This window comes from Protopterus annectens, chromosome 8.part0 (assembly GCF_019279795.1).
Source record: "Protopterus annectens isolate FY-2018-M chromosome 8.part0, PAN1.0, whole genome shotgun sequence".
NCBI lineage: Eukaryota > Metazoa > Chordata > Ceratodontiformes > Protopteridae > Protopterus > Protopterus annectens.
Window position 1 is genome coordinate 1,506,662,090 of NC_056741.1, and position 13,787 is coordinate 1,506,675,876.

Consider the following 13,787-nt stretch of genomic DNA (forward strand, 5'->3'; position numbering starts at 1 on the left):
ATCTTTAAGGTGGCAGTAGCATCTGACAGAATTAAGGCCTAAAATGGCAAGACTAAGTAAGAATCTCATTTGAATCTGAGTGAGACTTCAGTTTTTGTGTTTTTTTGGTCATTCTCTTCTAGGACATTTTTGCAGTTTTTGACATTTTATGCCTTCGGTGTTTTTGCAGTTCTTGTTGAGAATTGCCACCTGGATTCTTTCAGAAAGATTATTGGATGTTTATTGAATCATAGAAGCATCACCTTTGAGATCTTTAAAGTTTACTTATCCTTGTGTGTGAAAAGATGCTAAATACTTTGGCAATATTCAGGAAGGCTGTGTGTGCCCCCAACTTCTTATTTAAGGCAGGTAACTTTATGGTTAACAAAACAGGCCACCTTCTTAAAGATCTATCATTAACATCATCAGCATATAATTGATAAGATAGACTTCATTTGACCTCCTTGGGGGGCAGCATATAAACTGTGAAAAGTAGTGGTGCTCAAACAGAGCCTTGAAGTCTCCCACAGTCCAAAGGGAAACTGCTGGAAGAATTAACCCCAGAAACTAATCTCTTTGAAACAGCCAGAAAGGTAACATGCAAACCAATCAAGCACAATGCTGCAGAGGCCATAATACCTGTTAACACTGAATTGTCTAACATTAATCAATCAGTCTATTATTGCAAGTTTGTGTCAACAGTGTTGTTTTGTATGAGGATAACATCACCAGGATAAGGTATGCAGTTGTTAATTCTGTAACTACTCAAATAAGGGCCATCTTGCTTCTTTGCATGAATCCAAGGCCTGAATGAAAAGGATCTACTAGGTTATGCAGAGTTGAATAGAAGTGCATTGTGCATAAACCACTTTCCCAATATCCTTGCCTAAAAAGAGTTTACAGAAAGGGAAGTTCAGATGTAAGGATTTTTGAGAATGTAAGTGACAAAGGCCACTTACAATATAGATGGAAAACTCTCTTTCTCAACAATCACAGTTATGGTCAGGATTAAATTGCCCACAGCTTGTTATATCCTGATTTTTGCCTCTAAATGTCTGTCACACACAGCCTCATCCTATCACAGCAACACAGTTACCAAGCTGATGGGATAAGTTCCTACTGCATGCCCCACTTTTCCAAAACTATCAGTAAAACTGGTAAACAGAGGCTGACCAAAATTTCCTGCTCCTAATTAAAAACAGCAGTGCATATTTAAACTACTGTGTGGTGATACTGAACTCAGTTTTGGACTCCCTAATAACTCCTAGTGCTACTGTAATCACCGACAATTACTTAAATTCTTCAGAAAAGATTAGTAACAGCACACATGACCATTGGGGATATTAATAATAAATTGTCACAGAAAAAGCCTGAGTAACACATAATAGAAAAAAAAAAACATCTGTTACTAATTCATGCTTTAAAGAAAATAGCTGGATTTCCCCTTTCATTGAGCACTGCTATCATGTATTTAGAGATAACAGATCTGGCCCTAGAGTAGGAGATGGAGTTGTAACACTACTCCATAAAGCACAAATCTCTCCCCAACATTAATCATTAAAAGTGACTCTTAACTCTACCACAAATTACCACCCTAACTGGGTAACTGTATGAATTTTACTTTGGGGCCATACCAAGATATTATTTGTAAATGTGTAAAGTCCCCCTCCCTCCTCTCCAAAACTTGTATAACATATTCTAGCAACACTGTTGACACAAACTTGCAATAATAGACTGACTGATTAGTGTTAGACAATTCAATGTTAACAGGTAAGGCCCACATAAGACAATCATTAATAGTTTCCTACAGCTCATCGATCTGAGTAACATAGTTACTAGAACTAGACCTATCAGCAATGATGGCAAAAGCTTGGTTATTGAATTTCTTATAACTAATATTCCTGAATGACAGTGTTTTTTGCATATCCTTCCCCCATCTTCAAGAAACCTGTGCCCTTTATCTATGTGAAAACTAGAAGCTTTCAAACTGTTAAGTAAAAGCAAGACAAAAACCTTGTATGAATGAACACACCAGCAGGGATAACCAAGGAATTAGTGTACTGAAGTCTTTATTAACCACTTTTATCAAAGGACTTCTGTGGTGCTGCGGTAGCATTGTCGCCTCACAGTTAGATGTTGCCCGTTAGATTCTCAGTTAGAGCGTCTTCTGTGTGGCAACATGCGTGAATGGGCATTCCTTTGCTGAAGGTTGTGCGTTAGGCCCGGCAAGCCAGCACGTAAAACTCTACTGCCAATCATTAGTGGACCGGAGTTCCGCTGTGGCGACCCCTAACCGGGAAAAGCCGAAGGACACAAACAAACATCAAAGGACTTCTTCAGAATAAACAACACCATTATCACAGAATAGTTATACAAATGTGTAACCAGTCAAACACTACCCTAGTAATTAACATACTAAAAGTTGATTAAGCACAACCACTCATTCATTAAAATGGATAAACATTAAAGCACAGAAATTATTTAGAATAAAAAGAAGCATTGTGGCAGATCAAACTATGTGCTGATAAGTTACCTGGATTAAATTATATGGTTAATATGAAGTGTTTTTTAAAAAAAACAGGAGGGTTTACATCAGTCATAACTAAATGTTTTTAGGTATTGAATGATTATGCAGTATAGTTAAGAGTTTTAATGAATGAATGGTTGTGCTTAATCAACTTTTGGTATGTTAATTAGTAGAGTAGTGTTTGATTGGTTACATATCTGTCTACATATTGTGTGACAGAACTTGAAGTGGTGTGTTGGGGGCACTGTGTAGCCCTTTTGCCTAGGGCACCAGTTGACCAAAGGCCGGTCCTGACACATTTAATTCAGCACACACTGACTGAAACTGCAGATACATTTAAGGACCTGGGTGTATGGGTAGACTCTGCTTTGAGTTTTTCTGATTATATTAGCCAGTTGGTTAAACAAACAATGCTTGACGGTGAGTATTATTGAGGAAATTGACCCATGATGACCAGTGCTGAAGGCAGAGGGTCTCTGTATCACTAGAAGATCCATTATTTCCCATAAAATGCTCAACCTAGAGGGAATTGCTCTTAGAAAATGGGCCATATGTTAAATCGTCTTGCATTTGTTTTATCGGTATATGCATTTTACATTTTTGATGTAAAATAGTTCCCTCACCTAAAATTTCATAATTGCAGTTGGATGACATATTTTGTATATAGTAAATACACACACACACACACACACACACACACACACACACACACACACACACACACACACACACACACACACAGAAAGATAGAGGTAGATAGTGTCTCACACATATGCAGAAACTGGTACACATCCACACACATGCAGAGGTGCAGACTCTCACTGTCTTTTTTCTTTCTTTCTCTCTCACACACAAATGCACATGTGCACATACATGCATTCTTCCAATCCAGTTAACTGCTTTAGTTTTGTTTTTCCATCCTTGCTAAATGCAGATTTCCATGTGCTGCGAATAGCAAGGGGGAGTAAAACAGGAGCTCCTTACACCTGCTATTACAGTTACTTTTGTTCATTTTTTTTTCAGTTTTATCTATTTTTTGTTTTGAAGTTAGACTCACTAAATGTTTTCATTTAGTGGGTGAAAACACCATGGTGGCTGCTTTTTTTGTTCTATGCTTCTTTTTTATTCTCTGTATCTAACCTCATTCTCCTGGATGTCTGTTTGGTGGTGAGGCTGAGTAAATCACTTTGTCAGCAGGTTCTCTTCCCTCATAAGAAACAATTTTCAGGATATCTCTCTGATACTGTTAAATGATGTCCTTTGCCTTTCATTGTACTTTCAGCTTATCTATTCCTCCAAGAAGTGCAGTATCCTTGGTGGGTAATTATTCCTTTGCCCTAAAATGTCTCTTCTGCTGTGAAGGGTTTCTTGTTACCTTTGAGCCTGGTCACTTAACAGTGGTCTAGTGTATAATTTCTAAAAATAGTGGGATATTATTAGTTAACTAGGTAAGTGACTTGGTTATTCTTGAACCCTTTTCAGCCATGACCCAAGTTAAAGTAGATATGAGAGGAAAACTGCAATACTAGGGGAAAAATACAGACACTGGTAGAAGATACAGACTACATAAAAACTGTGACTGGAGGTCATAACTGAACCAATGTGAGGAAGATAACTTTATCACTTATGATCAAATACCACAATTTTAATCATATTCCAGCTATATGTTTAAAGATATGACATCAAAACTCACCTTCAACAAATACTGCCACAGAAAGCATAAGGCGATCCAGGCCAACCGGCAGCTTGAGTGGGCAATAAGTGAGGATGTCAGCGACTCCCGATAGCCCATAGAAGAGGTACATTGTTGAATGCTGCCAGTTCATCAGATGCACCCATGACTGTGACTCATAGTCAAAGAGACGCATATGAGGCCCATCAGGAACAAACTGCTCTGCCAGTATTCCTAAGTAATATGAAGAAGAGGGTTAGTATTTTCTTTATGAAACATTCCAGGCAACTCTTAACTATACTGCAAGGCACAGTTTGTGGCTGACTACCATTATCAGCAGAAAAATTGATAAAAGACCCATCTAGGTTAGAGGGAATAAGATCTTGTACAAAGCCCAATTTTTAGATGCCACATAAATTATAATGATTTTATTTAAACAGTCATTACTCATATCATCTAAAGGTTTTATTTAAGCACTGGCAACTTGTCAGTGTATGAAATATGCAAAAAGTGAAACACACCATCATGTATTTTATTTTCTGCAACTGCTAGAAAGACAGGTTAACTGCCACAACTTGCAATATACTTCAGCTGGCATGATAAGTTTGTAATAATACCTGCCATAATATTCACCCACATACTTGAACAGTTCATTTGACCAAGGCAAGGATAAGTCATCACCTCTGAAAGCTACCAGTTCTGAATAATAATATTAAGTATTTGGTAAAGTCTAAAGTGAAAGGCTAAAAGACTAATTTGAATACAGGTTTAAAAATATACTGCTATGGAGCTGCAGATCATTCATGATTTATAAACAAGATCAATGATACTATAAGCAGGCACACCAGTGTTGCTGAAACAGAATCCTGGTTTCTGGCTGAGACAGTGTCAGTGACTATCATTTGTTTTGTTTGGTAACCAGGAGGTCCAACTGGACAGAAATTATATACAGTGGAAGATTTGAGATCAAAACTCCAGCATGTATATATTACATGGAAGATAAAAGTAAGTACATTAAGTAAGTAAATTAAAAAAGATAAGAAGTATGGAAACCTAAAAGCATAGGATTGCTGACCAATATACAGGCCACAGGAAAAAGCTTCAACCATACATTAGAGTGTTAGCATACCAAACACAGATTAAAATATATCTCATCCTGCATTTCAAATAAAAAGCTCCATTTAGGTAAGAAGATATGAGTGTTAGCTTTGCTGCCACACATTGCTGATAGTAGGTTCATGTGTAAAATTATTTTCTTTGAGTTAGCATACACATTTTGTAATAATGTTTGACTTTGCTGTAATTGTTGTTATATTTTGCTCATGTAACTGCTTGACCAATTGGATTCCAGCTTCATTCTACATCTGAAGCTAATTACACTGCTGAAAAGCTCATGGGCCATTCACAGCCCACTGTAATTTATACACTGAAATGAGAACCAGTTTTCATATTGGTATCCATTTTTAAAAGTTCAGAATATTATTGGTGCTATGTATTTTGATTTCTTAGCTGTAGTACATAGGGGAACACTATTATCCTGTTTGAAAAATAAGACCATAATGAAAGCCACTGCATCTGCAAAGTTATCAGCATTTTGCCTGCTATCTAATGCTGTCAATTGGAAAGAAGTAATATAGGGTGCAAGCAATTAATCATGAGAGGAATGAACAGTATGTTCAAAGTGAAATTTACAAAAAAATGTTTGTGTTTGCATAGTTCTCAGGTGTTTTCCTCTTTCCCAACTGCTTTAATTGGAGACCATGGGTCTGTAGGTATAAGCCATTAAACATGGGAGGTCTGAACAGTGTGTTCATTGTGAAATATATAGGGTACAATGTAATTAACATTTAAAGGTATATTGGCAAAGAAATTCAGTGAAAAATGAATGAAATTAAAAACTGTGGGAAGTTGAGAAATTATACAATTAGCTGATTTCCCAGTAGTGTAAGTGCTTTAATGTATTTAATATAGTAGTGCACAGTTTATTTATTTAAAGGTAGCCAGTGCACTTTTTCTTAGGGATAAACATTAATGTTTTGCTGAAAGCATGCATGCTGGTTTTTTACATCTGAAATGGGAATATATATAAAAGAACAGAGAGCAATACATAGAAGTTGGAACATGGGCTTAATATTTATTTATTTTTTGCTGCCCTCCTCATCATTCTTACCAGCTCACACCCACTGCCCCACACCAGGTATACCAGCTTGTCTCCTACCTCCAGAATAACTTTGGAATTGTTGGTGCTGGTCATGGATCCTAAGGGTGACTCAGGGGCTTGGCCATCTTTGATTCTGTCTGTGATTTTTTTTTATTTTATATGCCCTACCTACTTTGCTTTCCCTGCCAACTTGCTTATTGACCTCATCTGAGGGCTACTCCCCTCTATGGACCATGCCACCCCTTAGGGAACATCATTGAGTGCCCTCTCACCCCAGATGTCATGACAATCTCTCCCTACTGCTCTATGTCACCCAAGCTTCTAATTAAACCTGGGTCAGCTGCATTGTAGCTGGCGCTTTAACCCTCTGCACCACCAGAGCGCCTAGTGGAACCAATGGTCTCAACATGAATTAGAATGAATAATCTTAATTTTAGAATAGGTAATACCTATAGATGCAGCCATCAGTTTTAGGCAAACACTTATCTGGAGGGATAAGCTTTAGTTTTTTTGGAAAATGCTCATGGTTTTGTATATTAGTTGTAAGCTAAATGGGATAGCGGTCTGGACATTTTTTAGTTTTTGAGTAATTTTATTGAAATAAAAAGTCTTGGAAAATGTGACATAGGTTCACATGGAGATGAGAAGAAGCAACTACCTAAGGGATCAGCCTGCCAAACAGTAGATTGTGCATATAAGTTAAAATCTGAAAATATATATTCAAAAGATTGTCATGTACAACAGGTGAGAGTAATAGCTTTTTATCATGGGGAATTTGTCAATATTAACATGAAAGATAAATGGCCTTATATATAAAAAGCAGAGAGTATTGAATTATATTAAGATGTGCAGGATACAAAGAGCAATTTAGACAGAAATGTGCATTTGCATTAGACATAAAAGTGTTAATGGTGGAGATGCCACAGAACATCATGGGGAAAAAGAAAAAGGGGATTAATAAAACTGATTGTTAGAGGTGCCCGATAGTGACAAAAGAGGGAAAGAAGACAATGGTAATAAGGGGTTATTGGCAGGCTAGGAGGATTATGCTGGCATGTATTTCCATTCCACCTAAAATTTTTATTAAGGAGTTTAAGAGAAATTTGGGTGCAGACAGGAACCTGATGTGTAATAACAGCCATGTGGCAGAGGGATCTAGAAGGCAAAATATAACAAAAGGGCCAAAGTTTATGAAGTATATGAGAATATTTGGCATGGAAGATGTGAATTCAGTAGCAGAAACTCCAACATAATTTGCATATTATTCCCCAAGGTACAATAATATGGGCAGACTGTATAGAAATTGTTTCACAGGTAAGTGTATATTCACTGAAAACTTTTGAGACACAACCAATAAGTATATCAGATTATGCACCAATAAAACTAAGATCAAGATTCAAGATAATAAAGTAAAAATATCTTGGAAATAAGTGAGAGATCTAGGAAAGCTATTAAGGGAATGATTTAATGGAATTGACAAAGGCTGAAGTATTACAGAACAATGGGAGTCTAACAGATCAAGAGGAGAAGTGGAAAAGTTAACCCAGACTCAGACTCTGCCATAACTTGCTGGGAGGGAAAGGTTAGTTTGCTTTTGAATTCTTCAACTTTTTACTACTTTATTGCCTTTTTCTATTTTGTATACTGTGATTTGTTTTCTTTACACTGTGTTTTACTTATATTCTGCTTTTAATTGCATATGAAAACTTGAAAAGAGACCACAGTTGTGTCTCTTGTGAGTCAGACAGAAATTAGAACAGGACAATTAAGGAGTCACACAGAAGTTAGAACAGGTCAGTTATGGTTAATCATCTGTGAACTGAGGGGGTTGAGCTAGGAACTAAACCTTCTGTTTACGGGGTAGAATAAAACGTTTCGAAGCTTTACTGGAAAAGCTCACCCAGACTCTGCTACAACTTGCTGTGAGGGAAAGGTTAGTTTGCTTTTGCTTTCTTGTACTTTTTATTGCTTTATTGCTTTTTCTATTTTGTATACTGTGATTTGTTTTCTTTACACTGTGTCTTACTTGTATTCTGCTTTTAATTGCATATTAAAACTTGAAAAGACACAACAGCTGTCTCTCTTTTGAGTCAGACAGAATTTTTTCCACCATTCCACCCTGTAACTGTTGTGTTCTTAAACACCACTGTCTTTCTAGTTGCCTGCCCCTTATATTAATTTGCTCATATATCTCCTTCCCTCTCTCCTTTCACTGGTTTGTGTGAGTAATAACAAAATTATCATTTTGTGGAATCACTCCCCTTCAACTATTTAAATGTATTGGCCACCCCACTGTATTCATAGTACCAGAATACAAATTTGCCCACCCCCTTTCAATCTATCTTGCTCTTTTTTTTTCATCTTACCTTTAACAATCTATTGCAAGGCCAGCAGTTACTGCAGGGCCCACATTCTGCCTTTCAGTAGTCATTTTGGAATTAATGCTTCTGTTTTCTCCTAGTGAGAGAAGAAGTACAGGGACATTGTTTCCTGAAGATTGCTGATCACCAGAACTCGAAATAACTGCTTTATAGGTGACAGCTTGGAATCTGTGCTTGTATTCTGGTCCTGGTAAGAGAAGAAGCAGAGTGCATTGATTCCTGACTGTTTCTGGTTGGAGAGTGAGTGTCTGTGCTTAACGCTCTTGATTGGTCTGGTTGCTATTCAAGGTATCTGCCAGGAAAAGACTATAAGCCTACAGACCCTTGCATTATCTGGGACAAAACTGTGGATTACCAAACAGGATGTGCCCTGCTTCTCATCTTGGGATTGGTGCTAACATTTTGCTTCTGGTGAGAGAAGAAGTAAAGGGGAACTGTATCCAAACAGAGTAAAGCCATGGTGAGACCAGCATTAGTACTAGCCATTCATGCAACTCCCCTCTTTTCATCATTCTTGTTATTTATTTAACATTTGTTTACCAGGAAAGTCTGACTTGGAACAAAGCCAATTTTCAGTGGAGACCTGGGAAGAAATGCTCCAGATGCATGTCTTTGTAATGTGGGAGGAAACCGGAACACCTGGAAGAAACCCACACAAACGCAGGGAGGGCATGCAGACTCCACACAGAAGGCACTCCAGATGAGAATCAAACTGGAGAACCTCCTGCTGTGAGGTGACAACAATATGGCTGCACATCTTTGCCATCCTGACAAGGTAATTCTTTGTTTTCAGTAAGTACGTCTTGATTTGTTTCTAACTTCAGAATATCTGCCTAAATACTTCATCCTTACATTTTCAGGGTCAATGTATTAGTTTCCCCTCAAGTGTTTGGCAGTGCTCTGTATAGACTCAGACACCTTGATTAACATTTTTCTGTAAAAGCTCAATTGAAATTTCTTCAATACCTATTTGCACACAGGACAACTAGTTTGCAGTGACAAGCACTGTCCCCATAGTTGCAAACTGGATACTCCTGACAGTGACTGGTATTCTCATTCCAACTGTCTAATCAATAAAAAGGGTCTGTTGCCATGGATATGAACTTTCCTACTGTCTCTGTTACCAACTTGGTGGATATGGGCATCCTGAGGCAATGCAGAAATTCTAATATTTACTGATAACCAGTTAATTCTCAAACAAACTGATATGGTATGTGAGAGATGTATTTACACACTGTCACTGGAGGCAAAGCTCTCACATAAAAGTACTCCTAAAGTCAATAAGGTTGTCAGCAGTACACATGCTGCACCCATCATGCACAATTGAAAGCAGACAAATCGACCCACATATGCTGAGACACTTAAATGTAACCTTCCTAAACCACAAAGACCTCCGAGACGAAGTACACATAACAAATACCCTCAGCAGCCTCAAATGCACTCTTTCAAAATAACACCCACATCAACACATAGAACTACATCTCATGGAGCCTTTATCTCTAAGCCCATAAGGCAAGCCACCACACATTCCATCATTCTAGTCATTGGAGTCTCCGTCGTGAGATGCCCCAGGCTGAGTAAGGAGAAAGTCATGGTCAGTTGCTTATCAGGGGCTAGGATCTGCCACATTACTCAGGCACTCAGGTCATTGGACCACACTTACCGATATGACTCATTCATATTCTATGCGGGAGTAAATGACCTGAGTCATGCCTCCCTAGACTATATGAAGAGAGACATCATGGAGCTCTTGGAATATGTGTCTCAGGCTGGTATGAGCCTAGCTTTGAGTAGCATTTTACCTTCTCCAAGGATGATGCCACAATACAAACAAAAGATGATTGACTTTAATAATTGGCTTAGTTTTTGGTGTCATTCTAAGGGGTGCAATATTTGTCAGTATGGAAGGAGATTGTCAACAGACCACGCTGCTTTGCCAGGGATGGTCTGCACCTCTCCCCTCTAGGCTTTTTAATATTAGCTAAAACATCATCTTCCCCCATAGTGTCTTTTTTAGGCAATGCCAAACTGAAAGTACTTCCGACACAGAAAAGCAAAACCAAGAAAATCTAAAGATATTACTGCTCAATGCTAGGAGTCTTAAAAAAGAAACATTCCACTTCCTAGAAGCTGTCTTTATCCTAGAGAATGCTGATTTTTTTGCAGTCACTGAGACATGGTTTAACTCCATGGAGAGCACACCAACAGTGCTAGGTTATAATGCATTCCACACATTTAGACCAGCTACTTCATAGGCAGGGACTGAAGGTGGAGGTGTCTCTATTTACATCAAAGATGAATACATTTCAAGGCATGGTCAAACAGGACAATGTTGCAGGACATGAGCTGCTCCATGTTCAAATCACCATAGGCAAAATCCAATACCACTTCCTTGCAAGCTACAGGTCTCCTTATATAACCCAGGAAACCAATACCATATATTTAAACTTATTAAAAACACTAACCATCCAACCCAGTACCATATTCGCGGGAGACTTTAATTAACCCACTATTAACTGGGATACCTATACAACACCAAACATACATGCACAGATATTCCTGGATTTTGTAAACACAAACTCCCTGGACTGATAGTCAATACACCAACCAGGGGTACAACCATACTGGATTTGGTCCTCACTAATATGTGAGAGTGCTTCACACCTCCTACTGTAATGCCTTTCCTGGTATGTCAGACCACAAAATGGTCTCCTTTGAAGTAAAAATAAAAACTGGACCCCCAATTAAACCTAGAATATTCAGGAACTATACTAAGGCTAACATCCTGCTATTAAGCAAGAACCTGGAAAAAATATCAAGCCCCATAAACCCTGAGAAGACTGCTGCCTATGCCGAACTGTTCACAGAAACCCTGTACAAGCATGTTAATAGCTGCATAGAGGCAGCTGTACCCAGGAAGAAGTATGGAACTAACTCAAAAAAAAGCCACCCTGGTAGAATCAGAAAATCAATAGGCTGTATAACAGGAGGAAGAAAATCATGGTAAAATTAGAAGGTGGAGCAACCAGCAGGATAAAAACACTCTCATCAAACTAAACAAACAACTCAGAGTACAAATAAAGTCTACCAAAACCAAATATGAGGTATGTTTGGCCTTCTAGGCCAAGGACAACCACAAAGCATTCTTTAGCTATGTCCGCAACCTCAAAGACAATACACAATTTTGTGCAGAACTCATTGTAAATGGAGCCATCTGTACTGAGCCAGAAGACATAGCAAACCTCCTGGTTGATAAATTCAGCTTTAACTTTACCCCTCTCTCCCCTCAGCTTTTCTTCAGGAAATATCATCAAATATAACTCTCCCTACTATCACTAGGGAACAGGTCCTTAATGCTCTCTCTAAGACCAAGAACACTGCATCAGTGTACCCAGACAATATCCCAGGATGCCTTCTAAATAGCATGACCTATCAGGGCCTCTGGAACTACTATTTAACTATAGCCTCCAAACAGGTTTCTTGCCTCATGAATGGAGAAAGGCAACAATCATCCCTCTGCACAAAGGTGGGCCATCTACAGACCATGGGAACTACAGACCCATAAGTCTCACTAGTCTTGTATGTAAAGCCATGGAAAGAATTATCATGGAGATGATCAGAAGAGATATAGTAAACCTCCAGACACTAGACCCAAACCAGTTTGGTTTCATCAAGGGCAGATCATGTCTACTTAACCTGGTGGATGTCTTTTAAAAGGTCACCAAAGCAATGGATGAGGGCAAAAATCTTTCATACTGCCTACCTTGACCTGGCCAAGGCATTTGACACAATACCCCACTCGGGCATTATTGATAAACTCAAGAGGTTAGGTATAAACCCATATGTCAGAAGGTGGATAGCCAACTGGCTTACAGACAGGAACCAGGAAGTAGGATTTCGGGAGTCCACCTCTACAAAGAGGCTAGTCACAAGTGGAGTCCCTCAGGGATCAGTCCTTGGTCCACTCCTTTTTGGCATTTACTTCTCAGACGTCAAGGCCAATGTCACTGGTCTCTGACTGAATACATTTGTAGATGATTGCAAATTAGGAGCTGTCATTGAATCTTACACTAACACAAATGTTCTCCAGGAGGGGTTGATGCAGACAAACAATTGGTGTTAGAGCCATGGACTAAAACTAAATGTCAAGAAATGCTAATAGTATCCTTTGAGAAGTCATCCATCCCTGGTAACTATCATATTGAGAACACACCCCTTAGAGTTGATCCAGTAGTCAGGGACATAGGGACACACATACATAGTAACCTAGCCTTTACCATCATGTGTCTACAGTGGTGAGGAAATCATTCTATGTTGCGCAACTTATAAACAAAGGTATGGCATCTATGTCCAAGGAAGTCATTGTTCCACTGTATTTGGCATTCATCAGACCTATCATTGAGTACAGTGCCCCCTTTGGTATGCACCTAACCAGGCATATCCAACAATTGGAACATCCACAGAGGTTCCTCACTAAAAGAATACAGGGCATAAGTAAAATGTCCTATGCAGACTGCCTCAAAGCCCTGTCCCTGTATTCTGTCTCCTACATGCTTTTGACGGGAGATCTATGCCTGGCATACAGGGCATTGTCATAACCCATTCTGACATACCTCCTGCATATCCACAACACAAATAGCACCAGAATTACCCATTCTAAAGACTTAAACCTTGCCTGTGATATAAATAGGACCTGCTGGAGAAATAGGTATGTATCCCAGAGAATACTGCATCTATGGAACAGGATCCCCATCAATGTGAAGCACAGTTCCTACCTAACTCAGTTCAAGTGCAGCTTGGACAATTGGATGGGAAACCGGAAATTCATCCCTGGTTTGGCACCTATGTTTCTAATGGACACAAGTAACCTATAAATGGTTCATCTCCCAGGCCCATGCTTACACTTATTTGTCAGAAATTTGGGATACATGGCTAGGCTTAAAAAGGCCCTTGTGATTGTTAGCCTAGTAAACACCTATGAACCTATAAAAGTGCTAAATGAAAATATGAGTATATCTGGATAATATACATGAGTTTAGAAATGTTAAGCATGTATTTTTTTTGAAA

General features: G+C 38.7%; 1 protein-coding gene across 5 annotated transcripts in view; it reads right to left on the reverse strand.

Moving 5' to 3' along the window:
• Positions 1-13,787, reverse strand: part of TMEM45B (transmembrane protein 45B) — a 409,261-nt gene that overhangs the window by 113,348 nt on the left and 282,126 nt on the right. For all 5 annotated transcript variants that reach the window (XM_044081093.1, XM_044081091.1, XM_044081094.1 and 2 more), the window contains exon 3: positions 4,200-4,412. In XM_044081093.1, the coding sequence (XP_043937028.1) occupies positions 4,200-4,412 (213 nt within the window). The remainder of the gene's footprint in view (positions 1-4,199; positions 4,413-13,787) is intronic.